General features: G+C 42.1%; 2 protein-coding genes across 10 annotated transcripts in view; one reads left to right on the top strand and one right to left on the bottom strand.

Annotated features, from left to right (window-relative positions):
* Nucleotides 1-249: 249 nt before the first annotated feature.
* aass (aminoadipate-semialdehyde synthase) lies at nt 250-13668 on the top strand. Of its 3 annotated transcripts, XM_028957428.1 has the most exons (25): nt 250-424; nt 772-1039; nt 1113-1289; nt 1391-1475; nt 1649-1716; nt 1851-1997; nt 2084-2162; nt 2310-2437; nt 2712-2860; nt 3222-3344; nt 3423-3534; nt 3712-3771; nt 4241-4308; nt 4622-4633; nt 5820-5941; nt 9136-9265; nt 9604-9714; nt 9835-9943; nt 10328-10468; nt 11091-11258; nt 11502-11597; nt 11737-11852; nt 11995-12083; nt 12198-12374; nt 12499-13668. In XM_028957428.1, exons 2-25 carry the CDS (start codon nt 821-823, stop codon nt 12615-12617), a joined length of 2805 nt encoding a protein of 934 aa, XP_028813261.1. In that variant the 5' UTR covers nt 250-424; nt 772-820; the 3' UTR covers nt 12618-13668. The 3 variants fall into 3 exon arrangements, with proteins under 3 accessions (XP_028813261.1, XP_028813259.1, XP_028813260.1); XM_028957426.1 differs by having other exon boundaries at nt 250-1039; XM_028957427.1 differs by lacking the exon at nt 4622-4633 and having other exon boundaries at nt 251-1039.
* An 869-nt stretch (nt 13669-14537) lies between these two features.
* The window catches only part of ptprz1a (protein tyrosine phosphatase receptor type Z1a), a 38525-nt gene continuing 32280 nt past the window's right edge, over nt 14538-20782 (bottom strand). For all 7 annotated transcript variants that reach the window (XM_028957418.1, XM_028957420.1, XM_028957422.1 and 4 more), the window contains 11 exons: nt 20223-20357; nt 19961-20124; nt 19736-19871; nt 19483-19629; nt 19243-19336; nt 18701-18774; nt 18381-18491; nt 18140-18292; nt 16304-16446; nt 16053-16188; nt 14538-15318 (listed from right to left, as the gene is read on the bottom strand). In XM_028957418.1, the coding sequence (XP_028813251.1) occupies nt 15175-15318; nt 16053-16188; nt 16304-16446; nt 18140-18292; nt 18381-18491; nt 18701-18774; nt 19243-19336; nt 19483-19629; nt 19736-19871; nt 19961-20124; nt 20223-20357 (1437 nt within the window). In that variant the 3' untranslated portion in view covers nt 14538-15174. The remainder of the gene's footprint in view (nt 15319-16052; nt 16189-16303; nt 16447-18139; nt 18293-18380; nt 18492-18700; nt 18775-19242; nt 19337-19482; nt 19630-19735; nt 19872-19960; nt 20125-20222; nt 20358-20782) is intronic.

Genomic DNA, 20782 nt, shown 5'->3' with positions numbered 1-20782 from the left:
TGGGGGGCAGTGTGTGGGGACGGAGCTTTGCTCAGTGGCACCTACGCGGACCGGGATTCGAACCTGCAACCTACTGCTTCCTTAACCGCTGGCCACCACCGCCCATTTTTTCTCCTGACATGAATTAATACGTTGCATTAATCTAAAAATGATATTTGCGGAGCTATTTTTGGTAAAGGTAAAAGCCCGAAATAAAAATAAATCGCCGGCAGGCGCAGCTCGGGACGGAGCGGCGCCGTCATAACCGCGCGACGCGGCGACGCGGGAGGCCGAGCCCCGACGCTCGGGGCCCGATTGGCCGCGGACGCGGGTGACGCGCGGAGGACGCGAGGTGCTTCGGAACGCCACCAGACTCCCGGGGGGGGCGTCAGAAGGAGCGTGAACCGCGCGTCGCCGCGTCGCCTCAGCGCCCTCGCTGCCGCAGGTAGGTCGACGCGCTCCGTCGCTCTGTCGCCCTCCGAAAGGGAGCGACGTGGTGGCGGCGTCGGCGGCGTAATGCCAGCGTGCGTGGTGGCGGTGGCATGTCAGCGTGCGTGGTGGCGGTGGCATGTCAGCGTGCGCGGTGACGTGCCCCTCAATGCACGCCACAGCGGTTTGAACACGAGGCCTGAACCTTTTGGTGCGGTTCATGTCGTTCCATGTTCCCTCTTCTTACACGTCCTTCTACTTTTGAGGCTCGCCTGCAACCCTCTTCCTGGGGTAATGGGTGTGCTGCGTTGGAAAATGGCTCTCTGGACGTGTCATGCATTCTTTTTTTTCTCCCCCTGTCAGAAGCTCCCAGGTTTCTTTTCAGATTCTGCACCTCTTTGGGCACGACGTCATGCTCCGATTCGCGAGGCCCCAGGTGTGGCGGGTGAAGACGTGCCTGTGCGGCCAAGGGCGCTGGCATCACCACAAGCATGTGATTGCCATACGGCGCGAGGACATCAACGTCTGGGAGAGGCGGGCGCCTCTGGCCCCGCGGCATGTGAAGGAGATCACCGCCGCCGGCCACAAGGTTTACGTGCAGCCGTCCAACAGACGGGCCATCCACGAAAAAGTGAGCGCACCCAACGAATCGTTCATCAGCCGGTCCGGTAAAACATGCCCGATCACGCGCACTGTTCCCGCAGTACTACGAGAAAGCCGGGGCCGTGATCCGGGAGGACATCTCGGAGGCTTCCGTCATCATCGGCGTGAAGAGGCCTCCAGAGGAGAAGGTCTTTCCCCAGAAGACGTACGCCTTTTTCTCCCACACCATCAAAGCGCAGGAGGCCAACATGGGCCTCCTCGACGACCTTCTCAAAAAGGTACGCGGCACGTCACCCTCCCGTCCTCCAAGCCAGCACACGATGAATAAAGCCACACCGTCAACTGCCGCAACTAGTATGAGCTTCTCCCCAAACTTTAGAACGCGCGCCTGATCGACTACGAGAAGATGGTCGATGCCAACGGCTTCCGCATCGTAGCGTTTGGCCAGTGGGCTGGAGTGGCAGGTACGTTGCGGGTAAATGTGGTTTTATAAAAGAAAAATTCGCCTCTTATTAAAGCGTGAAAATAGTCACGCGGGTGCTTGTCCTGTACGGAGCTATATAAACGTATTTATTTTTTTAATGTGTGTTTGCTGGCTGCTTAATTCCTTTTTATTTTTCACATTTGCCCATTTTAGGTATGATTAACATTTTGCACGGCCTGGGCCTGCGCTTTCTTGCCTTAGGACACCACACCCCGTTAATGGTACGGTCCCCGCAAACCTTCTGCCTTTTTTTTTTTTTGGTGCATGACAGTATTTTTATTTGGTTGTTGGGTCATTTTGGACGCTCTGTCTGGAATTTTAAAATCCAATTAGTTTTCCTCTCGTCCGTCTCCAGCATATCGGGATGGCGCACAACTACAGAAACGTCAGTCAAGCCATTCAGGCCGTGAGGGATTGTGGGTATGAGATTTCCCTTGGCTTGATGCCCAAGTCTATCGGCCCCCTCACTTTTGTCTTCACGGGAACTGGCAACGTGTCCAAGGTTGTTGCTTTTTTATTAATTTTTTTTATATGCAGGATGAATTATATTGTGTTGTTCAGCCAATCACGTGCGCCGTTGTATTGTAGGGTGCCCAAGAAATCATAAACGAACTTCCTTGTGAATTTGTTGAGCCACTTGAGCTGAAGGAGGTCTCTATGTCAGGAGGTATTAAGTTCTGTTGTTTTTTTTGGATGTCTTATGTTTTTAGAATTAACAGTAAAAATAAAAATGGTCAGGCTCTCAGTCCTTATTAATCAAAATGCACTGAATAATTTCTGGACTTCTTACTTGTAAGCTGTAATGTGCCTGCAGACATGACTAAGGTCTATGCTACCGTCCTGAGTCGGCACCACCACCTGGTGAGGAAGAGTGACGGAGTTTATGACCCGCTGGAATATGAACATCGTCCGGAACTTTACACCTCGCATTTCCGAGCCAGTGTAAGTAGCTTTTCCTCGTGCCTGCTTTCTTCCTTCCTGTTCTCGCATCGATTAGGATGTAAGGATGTAAAATGTAAAAAACAAAACAAAAAAAACAACCATAATTGGAGCCTTCGGTTCCTCTGGCTATCTGGTGTCAGAGGGTCGTACGAGGCTGGCATTGTGAAAGAGGCACAGAGTCTGGACCCGGGTCTCTGGTCACCTGGCAGCTCCAGATCCTACGTGGCTTCTGTGTCCGTCGTTTGTAATGTTGAATTTGCTTCTTTCCACCCAGGTGGCCCCCTACACCACATGTCTGATAAACGGGATCTACTGGGACCCCCAGACCCCCAGGCTGCTTCGCCGACTGGACGCTCAGCGGCTGATCAGGCCCATGAAGCCCTCCGCCGCCACTGCAGAGGGTTCCCCCCAGCTTCCCCATAAGTGAGCTGCGCCCACCCGCCCCCTTCTATACACATTGGCTGAGCAAGCGATCTGAAACAGTGGCAGAAAAGTACAAGTTCTGCATTTCCTTATCACGTTGTCCTTGGCGTTATTTGCCGAAACAGATTTCGAAAGGACCGTAGGAGGAATTTTGAGTGAAAATGTTTGTTGCTATTGCAGAATTTACAGCCCTGATGGTAACTTGGCCTCATTGTAACACCATTCGATCTGATAAGCTTGCCTCGCACAGTAGCTGCCCCTTATCTCCTAGAAATGTTTAAACCCGTGGAGCATGGATCACAGCCACCTTCAGGGCCAAATTTTAAAAGTGCCCTCACTCGCAGCCCCTCCCTTCCGTCAGGTTACTGGCGATCTGTGACATTTCAGCAGACACCGGCGGCTCCATCGAGTTCATGACCGAATGCACCACCATCGAAAAGCCCTTCTGCATGTATGACGCCGACCAGCATATAGACCATGACAGGTACGGAACTTCTCACGATCTTCTCACCGATGGCCATGTGCCACGCCAGACGTTCAGCTTGAGCTCTGTTTGTTGTAGTGTTGAGGGCAATGGGATCCTCATGTGCTCCATCGATAACCTGCCGGCTCAGATGCCCATCGAGGCCACTGAGTACTTTGGAGACCGGCTCTTGCCATACATCTGGGAGATGGTAAGATGTGCAGTCTGGGGTAAGAGACATGAGTCTGTCTGTAATGTGTGAGGCTGATGGTTTACCTGGGAAGAGGGTTGCATCGAGCTCTGCAGGAAGAAGGGCTACGCTTTCTCAGCGAAGGGCTTTCTGTGAGTAGGGGTGTGGAGTTTGACTGTCCTTGTCTCTGATCCACAGCTCCCTTCGGATGCGACTAGACCCCTGGACAAAGAGGACTTTTCCCCACAAGTCAGAGACGTGAGTGATTCTTTAGCAACGCTGCTATAAAAGTGATAAAAGATGTAATCACTCATTTATTTCTTTCCTGTAAACTTAACAATATTTTTTTTCATAACAAAGTGGTGTTGTCTTACATCTGTGTTCCAAATTTGATAAAACGATAAATATCCTTAAAATCTTGGGTCACATTGTTTTTGGGCTTACTATATATTAGTTTATTTAAAAGAAACTGGTATCCACTGTACCTTCAGGAAAATCATTTTGATTTGTCCTAATTAGTTGACTTGCATGCAAGTTGCTTCTTGCACATGTTTACAACCTGCAATTCAGCGTTTATGATGTAACCATAAACGGTGATTACTGTGGGGAAAGGTGTTTTATTGTTGCATTGGGGGGAAAAACTTGCTTTCTCCTTTTATAGATTCTCCACCACATTGCCCTTGATTTTTAAAGTGATTTTAAAGTGCCGTTTGTCTTCGTTTTAAAGGCCGTCATAACATCCAATGGGAAGCTAACCCCCAAGTTTGAGTATATTCAGAAGCTCAGAGAAAAGAGGTAATGTGAGTCATTTTCAACTATGCAGTAATACACTTTCTGTGTATTGCTCCTACCTCTGATCCAATTGTTCTTAAGCAACAACATTTAGGCAATGATGCATTTCTTTTAAAACCATCATTACACATTAATGCGTATTATAGTATCAATAGCTTTTCACTTGTAGGAAGTTAGAAACCTTTAACTTTTATATTTAATTGAAGCATCACATGTTTGTAGATGTTTTATTTTTAAACCTTAAGTCACAGCCACTGCTTTTACCAATTTGTTAAGCACATCAGTTGTGGATGGTTTGAGGAACATGTGTCTGCAGATTGCGGATCAGGTAAAGACTCTCACCGATATGTCCTGCCTGCAAGCCAGCAGCCGGCCCAGTGCAAATGCATAGCAATTAAGCTGAAGTTTGTAAGCAGATGTTGGTCTGCTGCTGTTACTAGATTTTAGCACAGTTTGCACCATTCCCATTCCTCAAGTAGGCTTCTTCACGTACCAGGCCACTATCAACAAGTTGGAATGGAGTTCCGGATTCAATCAAGCAGTCAATTAACCTTTATTTATATGCCGCTTTTTACACTGTGCAGTGTCACAAAGCTCCTAACAAATAGAAGAGTGCTTAAAGCCCCAGGTGAGCAAGCCAGCAGCAACGGTGGCGAGTGTCGTGTTTCCAGCACTGTAGCTGATTGCATTTTTTTTATGTTGTGAATTGGGCAACAAACAAAAAAAGCTTAAAAATTCTGAAATGTTTTTGTCTGATTGACCCCTGAAATAAAAGTTATCTAAAATAAAATTTATACATGTAATGTAACTTTGCTATAAGAGTTTTTAACAGATCAGCCCTGTCTCGTTTTTATTTATTGTTTTTAATTAAAATGTCTCTTTGGCAGTTGTGAAAAGATTATTCGGTGGACCCTAAGCTGGTGGTCAGGGGCTTAGTGCTGCGCGTGTGCACATGTGCCACGTCAGATCCAATTATGCTGGAGACGCAGGCTTTTGGTTGGCAGTGACTCCCTAGGGGCTGAGAAATGCTGGTCTGGTGCACACTGAATTGACTGCATGGACTTTATTGAGATGATGCAAGCTGATCCAGGATCAGGCCGATATTCCTCATCTCTTCCTTTTAGGCTCGTGAGCCAGAACTGGTTATGGCACTGCTCAGTAGGGCGGCCTCATCAGACGCTTGATCCGCCTGTTTTGCTGGCTTGTTTATCTGTATGTGCGACTTTCAGCCCTGTTCCTGGAGACCCGGCTGCAATCTGTGTTTTTGTTCCAGCCTTTACATGGTTGAGATCAGGTGATCAGCAACAATTTGATGTTACTGAGGAGTTTGTCTGTGCACGGGGCTGAAAACCACACTGATCCCAGTAGTTTCAGATTTCTGCATCAGTTGATGGATAATTGTCCATTAGTGGAATAACACAGATGAATAGTGACCTTTTTTTTTTTTAATTGCTGGTCTGCCATAACTTTTGTAACTGGTCTGTATTAACTTTTAGCCTTCCTGCTCTTCACAGAGAGTCGGAGCAGATCCTGATGAAAGACGGGATGAAGCGTGTGCTGCTGTTGGGCTCAGGCTATGTGACCGGCCCTGTCATTGAATACCTGACTCGTGATAAGGGCACTCAGGTCACTATAGGTAAGGAACGTCACAATGAATGTGATGAACGTAATATGTGTGTTTTAATATGTGCGATGGGGGCAAATAAAATGTAACTCAATATTATGTAAAACGTGGTATATTCCTTAAATTTGAATAAAATGAAATCTCAAAGACTTTCAAATCACATGAGCCAATATTTTATTTACAATAGAACATGTAACGTAACAAATGTTTAAACTGAAAAATTGTGCACTAAATAAGCTCATTTCATATTTTATGCTAGAAGAACTATCTGTACAACATCTGTAACAAGATTAGCTATAAAAAGGTCAATGACAAATTGCGAGGGCTTTGCAAATTTGATCATCCACAGTGTATAACATAATCAGAAGATTTAGAGAAACCAGAGACGTCTCTGTGCATAATCATTGGAGCAGGCTCTACGCTGGGGCAAGAGGGGGCAATGCCTGCCCCCTTAAATCAAACTTTTAGAAAAAAAAAATCTCAGTTTACACTGCGGTTTTAAAGCCGATTTTACACTTGTACGAAAATTTCTTGAGTCTAGCCCAATCGTTGCTTGGTCGTGCATCGTACAGTCTAAATGATGTACGATCGCCCCTCCCAACCAGGCCATGACCCAAAATCGGCTGTTCATAAGAATGTCAAACCTGTTTGAAATTTGTCACCCGTCGTGAAGTTTGTCCTCACTGCACATGTGCAAACACGGAGCTGAATTTGAAATAGCAGCACATGGAATCTCAGCACATTCAACACGGTCGCACATACTTGTCATCATAGTGGTAAATCTCAAATTCAAATTTTATTTGTCACATACACAGTCATACACGGTATGATGTGCAGTGAAATGCTTTCTGCAACTGCTACAGACCACAGTATTGCAAATGTTGCAAGTAAACAGTGAACCAATATGCAAATATTGCAAACATAACCAAATATTACACTTTTACGTCTTTAACATAAAATATGTGTAACTGGTAGGGTGAAGGTGTGCAAATGAGTTACAGTTTTTTACAATGTTTAAGAAAGAAGAAAGAGCCATAAAAGAAAGAGCAGTAAGGAAAAAAGAGTGTCTCTACTGTATTTAATGCGTTGCATGGTGGTAGATTTGCCGGTGTAGGGTTGTTAAAAGAGGGTTTAAAAAACAAAAACAAACTAAACTTGGTTGGAGCAGTCGCGACGGCAGCCGACCTCACCGGCGCCATCCTAAGATTCTTGGAATCTTAGGTTTAACTTCTTCTACGTGTAGTCAGGTGAGCAGTCAGGTCTCATCCAAGCATTGGACCATACAGACCATTCTTGGTTCTGTACCTGTGTCAGACAAGTATAAGGGAATTGCAACTGAGACGTGAATTACATTGATTATACAGTCCCTGACAAAAGACTTGTCACTTATATATTTTGTAGAAACACCTTCTATTAACCTGACTTTTTTTTAATTAATCAATTGGTGCTCATATAGCTCATATGAAAAGCTAAAACCCCACCAAATGATGTTTAATGCATTGACATTAATTAGTTTCAATGAAAAAATATTTATCATTTAATCAAGACAGAAAGGTCACATTTTGGCAAGACAAAAGTTTTGTTGCCTATACAGAAATTGAACAAATTTACTGCAAATACAATATTTGTAGTGGTGCTGTGAGATCCAAATTTAATATCTTGTAGGACTGCATCCATGTGGTTTGACAAGGATTCGTACAATTTATTGATGAAATAATCAGGAGAAAAGAAAGCAGTCTTGCAGGCCTCCCAGAGTTCATCAATATTCTCTGGTTTCATCTTCCATGCTTCCTCTCATCCTAACCCACACATGCTCAATGATGTTCATGTCTGGTGACTGGGCTGGCCGATCCTGGAGCATCTTGATCTTCTTCGCCTTGAGGAAGTTTGATGTGGAGATGGAAGTATGTGATTAAGCACCACCCTGCTGCAGAATTTGGCCTCTTTTATGGTTTGGAATATAAAAGGTAGCTAAGATTTCTTGGTATTTCAGACTATTGATGTTGCCTTCCACCCTGCAGATCTCTCGCACACCCCCATACTGGATGTAACCCCAGACCATGATTTTTTCGCCACCAAAATTCACCGTTTTCTGTGTGAATCTCGGATCCATTCAGGCTCCAGTAGGTCTCCTGCAATATTTGCGGCGACTGTGGTGTAATTAAACAGAAGATTCATCTGAAAAATCCACCTTCTGCCACTTTTCCAGCATCCATCCTTTTAGCAGGCTGTGGGCCTTGGTAAATGCCACACGGTTTTTCAATTGTCTTTTGTTTAGTGCTGTCTTCTGTGCACTGATTCCACCATGGAGACCATTTCGAGACAGAATCCGACAAACTGTTCTGGTTGACACAGGGACTTCAGGTGACCAGAACTTGTGGAGCTCTGCTGCAGCGGAAAATGGGCTGGCCTTGGATTTTTGAGCCAACAAACGGTCCTCTCGAGCAGTTGTCTTGCGGGGTCTGCCTGACCTGGGCTTGTCAAAAACATCTCCAGTCTCTTCAAATCTTTATTTTTATGTACTTGATGCTGAGACACATTGAAGGTGTCTGCCACGTCAGCGGTGGATCTGGTCTTCAGCCTCTTGAATCTCAGGGTGAATCTGCATGTTTGCAGAGGTCTAGTTGCAGTTGATGTGAAGGTCTAGTGTACTGGGCTTCTTTTTATATGCACTGAAATATTATTACAAAAGCTGTTGGTAATAAAATGAGCCATTTCTTGTAAAATAATCTTGATTAGAAATATATTTCAGTGGCACTTGAGGTCAATTTCTTCACAAGCTTTGTTAGGGACTATGTTTTAATTATTTGTATGTCATGTAATTAATGAGTAGTTCTGTGAGTCCTACTCATCCACCTCCTTCATCCACCTCTATCGGCCTGTGTGGAATACTTTCATTCTGCATCCACAGAACTTGACAACATTTCCTCAGATTGACAAAGTTCTGTGGATGCAGAATGAAACGTCTCTACCTTAAAGAAAGAAAGTCCAGTTGCCATGACTCAACTTTCAGACGTAGTAAAATATAGTTTAGAAACACAATAAAATGAAAGCTTTTTCATTTGGACATACTTATTCTAATAGGATTTCAGTAGATAGTCAATCAACGAATAATAGCACCAGTGTATATGTTGTAATTGCACATATATGTTTAGTTCTTTGTCAACCTTGTTAGTATTAAAATCTCTTTATGGTTGACACACCAGCTTCAGTTCTGCTGAACCAGGCCGAGGAGCTGGCTTCCAAATACCCTAATACCATCCCAGTCATGCTGGATGTAACCAGCCAAGAGGGGCACCTGGAGTCACTGATCAAAGATCACGACCTGGTCATGAGGTATTTACCACTTTGGAAATTAGAATGATGTTTTTTGGTATTTTACTAAATCTTTTTAGGGTTATAGGGTGGTAGTAGACTAGTGGGTAACACACACCCCTCAGGTTCAAACCCCACTTACTACCACTGTGTCCCTGAGCAAGACACTTAACCTTGAGTGTCTCCAGCGGGACTGTCCCTGTAACTACTGATTGTAGGTCGCTCTGCATAAGGGCGTCTTGTAATTGCCATAATGTTTCGTATGCTACTAATACTTCTAATAACACAATAATACCAAATATTATCTTCTGAATGACCTGTCTTCAGGCTAACTGAGGAAAAGCCTCTGTTTTCTCCAGCATGCTCCCATATGGGTATCATCCAATGGTGGCAAAGCACTGCATCAGCAAGAAGGTGAACCTGGTTACAGCCAGCTACCTGAGCCCCGCCATGAAGGAGCTGCAGAAGAGGTATCTGGTGAATGGTGTTCTACTCCAACACCAGGGCATAGAGTGGTATTTTATATATGTAAGTTGTAACGTATTGCTTTTTCCATAGCACTGATCTACATTTTCCTTCCCCCACTCTAGTGCAGAGGAAGCTGGCATCACCATAGTGAATGAGATGGGGTTGGACCCTGGCATTGATCACATGTTGGCCATGGAGTGCATCGACCAGGCCAAAGCAGACGGAGGAACTGTACGTACCCAGTGTGCCCATCTTTCTTTTGTCACACGTATCTGTGCACATACCCAGTTCTTCCTTTAATATGTGTGCACACGTGAGTGTGTGTGAGACTGTGCACATGTATGTGTGTGAGACATATTGACACAACAGTTAACATATTGCCTTCCCATGTGTCCCTTGTATGTTCATTTTACCATTCTTCCTAATGGAACAGGCAGCAAACACAACATACACATTCTGGTTTGTGTGGATACACTGTTTGCAAACCTGAATATGGTGGTTTACACGTATCACACATTAACTGATTGAGGAGGTTCTGAGATGCAAAATGTCTGCTTTGGCTTGGAATAAGAAGGTTTTGGCCTGGATTTTTATATTACTTGGTTTGTTGTACAGGTGGAATCCTACATATCATTCTGTGGAGGTCTCCCCGCACCTGAGTGCTCAGACAATCCTCTACGCTACAAGTTCAGCTGGAGTCCTTATGGGGTTCTGCTCAACACCATCAGCCCTGCTGTTTTTCTCAAGAACAACCAGGTAGAGAAGGAAAGAGCCAGTAGAGCACATTCATAGTCACGTCATGCTGGGTTTTTTGTTCCAGTTTACATGACTTAGTCACTAACATGAAGAATTTAACAAGGCTTGAAAAGTTACATATATATAACGTGTTTTCTTTATTTTCATGACCATTTACATTGGTAGATTCTCACTGAAGGCATCAAAACTATGAATGAACACATGTGGAGTTATGTACTTAACAAAAATTAGATTCTAGTTTCTTCACCCTTTGCTCTGATTACTGCTTTGCACACTCTTGGCATTCTCTCAATGAGCTTCAAGAGGTCGTCACCTGAAATGGTTTTCCAACAGTCTTGAAGGAGTTCCCAGAGGTGTTTAGCACCATCTCGATTGGCCCCTTTGCCTTCACTCTGCGGTCCAGCTCACCCCAAACCATCTCGATTGGGTTCAGGTCTGGTGACTGTGGAGGCCAGGTCTCCACTTTTTGTTAAGTACAAAACTATGAATGAACACATGTGGAGTTTTTATGCCTTCAGTGAGAATCTACCAATGTAAATGGTCATGAAAATAATACACTATATATATTGGTGAATATGCAAGTAAGCAATGAGGTTTTCACGGTTCCTCCTTTTCGATTCAGGTGATCAGTATCCCTGCTGGTGGGTCACTGATGGAGTCCACTATGCCCATGGACTTCCTGCCTGGCTTCAACCTGGAAGGATTCCCCAACCGAGACAGCACCAAGTATGCGGAGCCGTACGGCATCAAGACGGCACATACTCTGATCAGGGGAACGCTGCGCTTCAGGGTAGATGTTGACAAAAAAAAAAACATATTTCATTATTTAAATTTTAAAAATACCATATTTGGGCATGTATACCCTACTACTTAAAATATTAAAAGTATGTACCACATTTGTTATAAAATAGCCTATTTGTCTCATAAAACACCCATTTTCCAGACATATTTTTGCAGATATACTGTATTTTGGTGGGCATCATTCATTGATTTGCTTTTTTGAAATCATGTGTGTATGTGTTTGTGCATGCAGGGCTTCTCCAGTGCAATGAGTGGGTTCGTGAAGCTGGGTCTGATTAACACAGATCCATGTCCATTCCTGGAGCACACAGCTTCTCCCATGTCCTGGGTATACAACTTAACTCAAACTCGAAGAGAAAAAAAGTCACCAGTATTTAATAAATTAAGACTTGTGTAAAATTTTAACTTTGGAAACTTCAGAACTGCCAGTAAATATTTGCTCTTGTTTTTTTTATGAAACTCCACAGAAAGCTCTCATGTGCCAGCAGCTTGGGCTTTCTCCATCAGTGAGTGACTCTGCCTTTGAGGAGGCCATGTTTGAGCGGATTGGGAAAGACTCTTTCAGAATGGAGACTCTGAAGAGGTGAGGGCCAGATGCCATGAACTGTTTCCACACAGTCAGAACATATGAGAGAGAATGGGCATTTTGTGTTTATGTGCACATAAAGCATAATTATTCCACCTAACAATTTCTACCTCATTGCGAGGTGAAACTCCTTGGTTAGGTTGGGAATGCTCAGTGATGAGATGGTGCCTCATGCAAACTCCATCCTGTCAGCCTTGGCCAAGCACCTTGAGGCCAAACTGGCCTTTGGTAAGCAGTGGTGCTTATAGTGTAAAGTGAGTTCAGGTGTGTTTTGGGGTGCTTCCCTGAGTCCTTCTCTCCACCCCCCCCCCCCCCCCCCCACCCCCCCCTTCGTCTCTCTAGACAAAGGTGAGCGAGACTTGATCGTCATGAGAAATGATGTTGGCATCAGGCACTCCTCTGGTGAACTGGAAACCAAGCACATCAGTCTGGTTGTTTATGGAGACCCAAATGGGTTTTCAGCCATGGCCAAAACTGTAGGCTACCCTGCTGCTATTGCTGCCCGCATGGTGCTCAATGGTGAGTGGTTTTGTGGTCTTCTGGTTTATAGGCGAGTGTGTGGCTACTACAACCTTCCATTTAGCCTCTACTGAAGCAGATAGCTAGTAATGGGCTGTATTGTGGCAATGTGTTTTTCTTACAGGTGAAATTACCACAAAAGGGTTGGTGGTACCAATGACCAAGGACATCTATGCCCCGGTCCTTAAGAGACTTCAGGAGGAAGGCCTCCACTTTACAAGCAAAAGCACCATCTCAGAATAGAGAAAATTCAACATGCAGCTCTCGGCAGCAACACACCAGCCTTACAAACCAAAGAATTCAGAAAGACGTTTGAAAGGAGAAAAAACTATGGTAGCATTACTAACCTGCCACAATAAGATTGTATAACTGACACATACAGCAAACCCCTGCCTACACCAATATCACTACACAGAATTACTGCTTCATACCGATGTCACTACACAGGAAAACGGTGTGACAAAAATATATATATAAAATCAGTTTAATGCACTTTAGGGCGTTTCGAAGCTCCATTATTACGTCAATTTTTGGCACTGCCAGGAAATCCCATTCCTGTTAACTGTAATTGGATGGTAGTTACCATGCTGGTCTAAGAAAGGTCATGTAAAATGGTCACATTAGATTTATTAGTTTGGTACACAAAATTAGTCTAATTAAAAATTAATGACAAGAGTGACTCACTCAATGATGAGCGTAAATATGGGGTGAAATATTGTAAAACAATATTTAATATTTTACCCCTTTTTGACTGGTATAGACCAGTATTTAAATTATAAGCAATAATATATATACACACACACACACACACATTTTCTGTAGTTGATGTCATGACAGATCTTGGACCCTGATCAATAGTGCACTAAAAGCATTTTAGTACTCATTACACTAAAGTAACTTAATTTTACCTAAAAGTCCTGCCAGATTCTATGAGATTGCTGTCTGTTTTTGGTGTTTAGTGAAGTCTGCTGTGTGTGTGTGTTTTAGCTAATTTTAAATATGAATGTTTATATGTTGTCATGTAATGACATTCTTTATCTTTGTGTTGAAGACTTCTGATGTTGCATTACGTCTGGTTTTATCTGTGTGTTTATTTAATTCTCTCCCTACCTTAACACTTCAAAGCCCACTGCTCAGCTTCTCAAAAACGTCCTGAAGGGCTTTACAACGGTTGTTCTGGGGATTTTCATAGGTTTATATTTTTATTGATGGTGATTTGGCAGGAAGATTTGTATTAAAACTAACCAAATACTTTCAGCAAGATTTATTTTAAAAATAAAGGCTTTCAACAGTCTTTTTGAATGCAGTGATGTATCTTCTTTGCTGGCAAATAACACTGCAATACAGTCAACGTTTATTACTTAATAGTAAGAATGCCACATACAGTTTTTACTTGGACATTATGTAGAAATGGATATTATTCAGATATTTACATGGAGTAAATTAATCCTGTTTAGGCTGTTGGCTGTCTGAAAACAGACTTCCACCCTCAATAGACAGGTCTCCACAAACTAGGCCAAGCCTGGGATAATTGGGCTTGTAATTATTAAAAGTCAAAAATGCAAATGAGGGCAACAATATGCCTGCTGCCCAAGACGGTGTCTGGAGGTTTGACCTAATTTCCCCCCAAAAACGCACATAACCTTTTGCGACTTAGGCTGGATTAGAAATAGAAATAATTTGCAATAACCAATCTTGGGCAGGATTGTGGCATAACTCCTTCGGTTGTTATCTTAGGCCCCGGTAATCCTGCGTCTTAATTTAGAGATCGGTTTCTTGGGTGCAGCCCATCATTTCTTTCTGAAGTGACAACCTGCAGTCTAAGAAAGGACCACTTCTTTTTTGTCTCATCATGACGCTTGTCCTGCCATGTGGCTGCTGGTCGAGGGGGTTGGGTGCGGGGGGTCAGTGGTTTAGGGGTTTTGCAGAGTGATTGGGACTGGACAGGGTTAATTGGAAAAATTCATCCCATACTTATTTTCTAAATGTCTGCACCGTGCCAGACAGATTGAATAAAGCTTTGTACCTTTCTGCTAAGTAATCATTTGACCTTGACATTATTAAATGTCTTAAGTGGGCAAACAAGGTTGCTACACAGGCAACGTTTCTATAAGGAGAGTGTTTTATTTAAAAAAAAAAAAAAAGACGAAGGATGAACATCACTCCTGTTTCCTTCTCCTTTATTTCTACCTCTAAACAGGCAGTAACACTTCTGTACCACTAAACTGTGTCAGTATATCATGCTTCATTTCAAGTTTGTAACAGTTAAAAAAAAAAAAAAGTTGTCAGAAAATTTAGAATTAGCGTTTAGCCATATGACTGTAGCCTTGGCAATAGTCAAATATAAAACATCTAAACATATAAATAGAAATTTGGTCCATTGGCTTGGTTGCTATAATACTATTTACATATTAGAATATTATTACTCAATGCTCTTCTGCCCCCAAGAGCAGAATTTCACTACATCGTTTTATATTTACAGATTTGTAAGGTAAAAAGTAGGGCCCATTCATAGCCACAAGTGCTGCGTAAAAAGTATATTTTTCCCTTTTAATAGAGCATAGTGGCAATAATATGAAATGTTAGGAAATGCTGTTAGTATATTAGCACAAAAATGTAAAAAATGTTGACAGGAGATATATTTTTAAGAATTAAGAAAAAAACAAGGAAATTATACAAAGGCACACATTACAAGATCGCTTCATATCCAGCAATAGATAATTGTCATTTTTCTGTTTAAAAAAACAAAATCCATTTTGGAAGGGGGGTCCATGTTTGCTGTGCAGACATGTTACCATGGTTACACGAGGGACTCCAGACTCTCTGTGACATAGACGGAGTCTCCTGGGACTGTCCCGTTGTTGTCGGAGCACTGCAGGGATTTCTCGTCCTCCTGAGTGTCTACCAGGCTCAGAATGGCTTTGTACAGGAACTGGTACTGATCCTGTAAAACAATGTCTCGAAGGGTCAACAACAGGCCTCTCCCGCTTTAAAGGATATTATTTACAGAACATTTCATAGAAATGAAAGAAAGTTACTGTTAGCGACCTTCAGTCTAATCTGTCTGTAACAACTAAGGACTAAAAAATATAGACTTAAAAAAAAAAAAAAAACATGCATGAATGTCACTTTTGTCTGTACTACAAAATTCACATCAAATACAGATTCCTGACAACAGTTTTAATCAGGTATTTAAAACACTGCTTGGAAATCAGTCATTGATGGATTCTATTCCAGTACATAAAAAAATACTTTTTTGAATATATATATAATATACTGCATATCTGCATCAACATCATTATTTTTGATTATGCAAATAAAAGCAGTGTGTAAGCTGTCACATTGCCTTCACACGCACTGGAGTTGCAGTCAAAAGGCACAAGAAGAGAAATTCTGTGCAGCTAACACATTACAGCTGACCTATCCACATTAACATGAATACAACATTATTTGATGATTTCTGGTCACCCACATTTAAATTTGAGAGCATAGAGCAAAATTATATTTTTTTATTTAACATATTATCTTATATTTTTAAAAAGCATTGTATTCTGAATATATCCTATGTATTCCATTACATCCTAACTCTGATCGCAAAACCTGCTCATGAACGTACATATACATTCATCCCAGGAAAAATTGGACAAAATGTTAGATGGAGTGAAATAAAAAACGTACAATGTCTACAAACATGCTCGGCCGCATCAGGTTGATCATTTTGGACACTTGGTAGACGTCCACACAGCTCTCCAACTGTAGTTGCTGTACCAAGGAGGAAAGGGCACAGAACGTTCCGGCAGTAACACCTCCATGCCTGCAACATCATGGTACAATAATGTAAAATGTGTGGCAGAAAAGTCAGCGTCCCAAAGAATGGAAATAAATAACTAACTAACTACAGAGTCTCGGCAAATGGCACAAAGCCTTACTCGTCTTGCACGACCATGGGACCGTCTTTGGAACCGTTCTCCCCCCTGATGACGTTTATGAGCTCAAATGTGTTGCTGATGGGCCTGTCAGGGTTTGGCCAGCGTGGAAAGCGGTAGTGTCTCACCTCCAGAACATAGTCATCCTGAATCCATAAGAGACAACAATGGCGCTGTCAACAGCAATATTTTAATGCCTTTATTCTTTCAGGATTGTTTGGAAATGTTTGATTATCTGTTTCAATATATTTATGGCTTTAAATCTAATCATTATACTTCACGTCTTAACGGAACATGTCATTTACACACGTAATCACTACGGCTATGTAGACATACTTTTTCTTTACTAGCAATTAATAAAGCGACAGACAAACAATTGTTTAGTTAGATATTATTAATGTATTCCCATTTTACCAAAACATGTGGATTCAATAAATAAATATATGAACATGTTCCAAAATAAATTATGGCACTGGGATTGTAATTGTAATCAACATGGATGGATGGATGGATGGATGGAGGGAAGCTGTGAAGATGTGCCTAACGTTCCATCCCTCCTGACCTACAACATCAACACATTAATCACACAGGTAGAGTACAAATATCTCATCATATGCATTGTAATTCCGCTGTCTGTTGACTTGCAAACTCCCAGTGTGTGCGTTGATGTAGGCTCCAGAGAGAGCACAACTGAACGTGTGTGTGTGTGTGTGTGTGTGTGTGTGTGCTAACACCCATGTGTAGTAAAGCTGGTAACTGGTGCTCTGATTGATGGTGCAGATGGCAACGTGTCAACTCTGCGAAAAATAACAGATGTGTTCCGACGAAGCATGTTTTATTGAGCTCCATTTTCACTGCTTTCAGAAGGCATTTGTTTCTTTAAATATATAACAGTTTCTGCAACTACTTCTGTGCCAATTAGACTCGGAATATCCAGCCAGGCAGCATGCAAATTCGCTCTGCGCCTCGTCCAAGACATTTCCTGTTCACTGGTCAGTAGACAAGGAATATTAAAGATCCAGTGTCACCTTGTTATATTAAACAGGCTCTCACACTACAAAACTTTCATTTTGATTGGCTGTCTGACCCATTACGACTGGAGACCCAAGAGAAGGGGAGAGCGAGGAGGGCTTCTAATGGTGAAGCTTGTCACTATTTCTAAATAGGCAATAATGGACTTATTTTTTGTCCCTACAACCTTGTTGAAAAAATGTGTAAAAAATATTTTAAAAAATAAACAGAACAAAATGCAACCTGTGCTGAAACTGCAAAGAAATATGAAAAGAACAATGTTTAATATTTTTCCTAAAGAAGATGCAGGAAGAATGAGGCATGGAAGGTATTAAAATGATCAACACACACACTCTGAATAGGGAGCTTGAAATGCTCATGTTTACAATTCCAAACTGTAAAGAGTAAAAATACAAGATCTCATTCCTTCCACGCCATATAAAAATGGTTTCACTGGGTTTTTGTTTTATGCTTTATTGTTTAATGGTTTATTGATAGTAACAAAATACATGTATAAATCTATATTTAGGGTTGTTATTTATTATGCATTGAATGTAATGGTTTTATTGTTAGTAATACTGATTTGTATTGTAATGTTTTACTGGTATATCAGTTTTTTTAAGACTGGGAGCATGTTTGGATGAAAAAGATATATGTGTTGTGTTGTATAAATTTCCCCTTGGGAACAATCAAGTGTACCATTCCTTCCTTTACTTACCTTACATCCTACGGAAAGAGGTGAAAAGCCAGGTTGCTTGTGACTTGAGCCGAAACAAGCTGAGCTGAGCAATTTGTGTGAAAACATTACATACTTGTCAGTGAACTAACCTGTGTGGCCTGCAGGACGTAGTCCTGCACCAACAGCATCTCCTCATTAGACAGACAAACACGGTTCTCCACTTTGGAGGTGACCGTGAATGTCTCACAGCTGATTGGCTGGCCTCTCCTGGGCCAGTAAATAAATGGCTCAGACTCCTCTGTCTGGGTCAAAGAAAGTACAGGAATGAATGGAAGCACACTTAATTCAACAATATGGTCATTTTAAGTGATGCTTTTCATCGCTACTCACCAAGCTCACAATGACCTGGGCATTATGATCCCAGATCATCCTCCAGAAGTCCTTAACTGTACCAGCCAGGGGGTTCTGGGTCACAATGAACTCGTTGCTCTGCCGATAGCCCTTGAAAGATTTTTTAAATTATGTTTATTACATGTGAAAATATTTAAATTGATATAGATACATATATATTGTAGATTGGAATACATGACAATCATCTTCCGATCCTTTACCATTTGTGTGATAACTAGTATTCTGTGCATATTCTATAATCATATACTGCAGTTCAGAGCACCTCTCCAGCATGTGACTGCAATTTGCAGGGTTCTCACCATGACATAGGAAGCGTTAATGTAGTCTGACTCTTCTCCAGCTCCTGTGCTCAAACACACTCGAGATCTGTCCACTGCCAGAAAGATAATATTGCATGATGATCTGTTATTTTTGGGGGGACAGCTCATATCAAAATATTACAATTCAAACAAACAAATGATAATAAATGATAACATTGCCTGCAAACTTGGACTGACATTAAGGGTTCTGTATTTGAGCTACAGACCAACCATCCTTAGGATTTCCATGAATAGATGTTTTTATGAACGGAGTTTGAAATGGACTGAAACCAATGACTGATGCCTCCCACACACGCTTCTTCCTCGTTCTGCATAATTTCAACCTGTACCCATCAATACGTCACATACACCAATGATCGTGTCCCTTTCCTGTTTTGACTAACTATTTATTTAAATCCCAAGGACTTTACACTAGCTAAAATAGTCGATGGGGAGAATTTAAATAAAATAAAGTCAATTCATGAAAATGGCATCAAAGTTATGATCAGTGATGATATAATATTGACCTGATGACCACTGACCTGGTATTAAAGTGGGGTTTCGGTTCTTCTCTGTGTTGCATGCCCTTTGTGCTGAGCGGTAGTCACTCTGCTTGGCACAGGACTGGGTCACCAACTGCAACACAAGCATTTTGGAAACTTACAGCTTTTGTAGCACACACAAATAGCTTTTATAGTTTTAAAAAGTGAACATGGTCTTGTCCCAAATTTCCAAAGAGGCAAACGCCTTTTCGGGAGGATTAAGAGCTAATAGGTTTTCACCTTGAACTGCTTTTCCAGACGTGTCCTGCCTGAAGGACCTGGGGTCAAGAGGTCGTTTACATATCTGTGGATGTGACTGGTGGACACCTCTGTATCTTTGCTCAAGATAGCTTCCACTAGGACATCGTGAATGAAGACATACTGCTCCTGTTCATTTGTATGGGATGGAGAACATCAGACCAGCCCTTGAAGCCGTACTCAATGCACAATAATTCAATAAATTGAATTTTGGAATATATAAATACACACACACCTCTGTTTGCACTAAGTAGTTCCTTTGGGTCCGGATGTGCTTCAGGAAGCCCATAATGTTGACTGTCCCCTGCTCTTTGATCTGCTTCAGCATGCTACTGAGGACTATGTAGGTACCCGTCCTACCAACACCAGCACTGGTCAAAAAAGAAAAGCAAATATGACATATGATAATAACATTTACAGTTAAGGTACATGCAAATTAAGAACTAGAAAGCAAATCCACCTGCAGTGCACAACCACAGGCCCCATGTCCTCCTTCCGTGCCTGAGAAGACCTTCGGACAAACGCGAGGACAGGCAGGGTGTACTCTGGGACACCCATGTCAGGCCACTGTGTGTACTGGTACTGCACCACCACCCTCTCATTACTGCGACCTTTCTGTGAGCCCTGAGAGCAGGAAAGCAGACAAATGCACATTGAAGTGAAATAAAGTCTAACGCTGATCCACCCTTCAGTTACAATGACACAATGGTTTATTGTCCGACCTTCTTGACGTTGGTGTTCCTCAGGGTGAAGGTACGCTCTGTGTAGTAGGCCAGCATCTTGGTGCTCCTCACAGTCACCAGGAAAGTTCCATACTCTTCTTGACTCTCTAAGGGCCAGTACTGATCACACTTTTTCTAAGTAAAGCAAGAGAAGCTCAGGTTAACTACACTTAACCAGACACATTCCAGAGCTGTACAGAATGCTGCAAGTAAACTTCTGCATTTACCATATGTGAAGCAGTATTACTGCAAATATACTACTCCAACTATAATACATCTCATAATACGTATGAATAAGAGTTGCCATCTTATATTTGTGGTCTAGATTAAAAAAGATAAATGTAGATGAAATGTGAAATTTTGTTTAGTTATTGAAAGGTGGGTCATCTTATGTAAGTGGTAAAATTCTAGGGTAAGTCATATATACAGTCCCTGACAAAAGTGTACAAAGTGCTGCTGAAATATATTTCTATATATTTCTATATATTTTTTTTTACAAGAAATGGCTCATTTTATTCCCAACAGCTTTTGTAATAATGTTTCAGTGCAAAATTAAACTG

This window comes from Denticeps clupeoides, chromosome 17, assembly GCF_900700375.1.
Source record: "Denticeps clupeoides chromosome 17, fDenClu1.1, whole genome shotgun sequence".
NCBI lineage: Eukaryota > Metazoa > Chordata > Actinopteri > Clupeiformes > Denticipitidae > Denticeps > Denticeps clupeoides.
The sequence above is the reverse complement of the archived record's forward strand: the minus strand, read 5'-3'. Positions and strand labels throughout refer to the sequence as shown.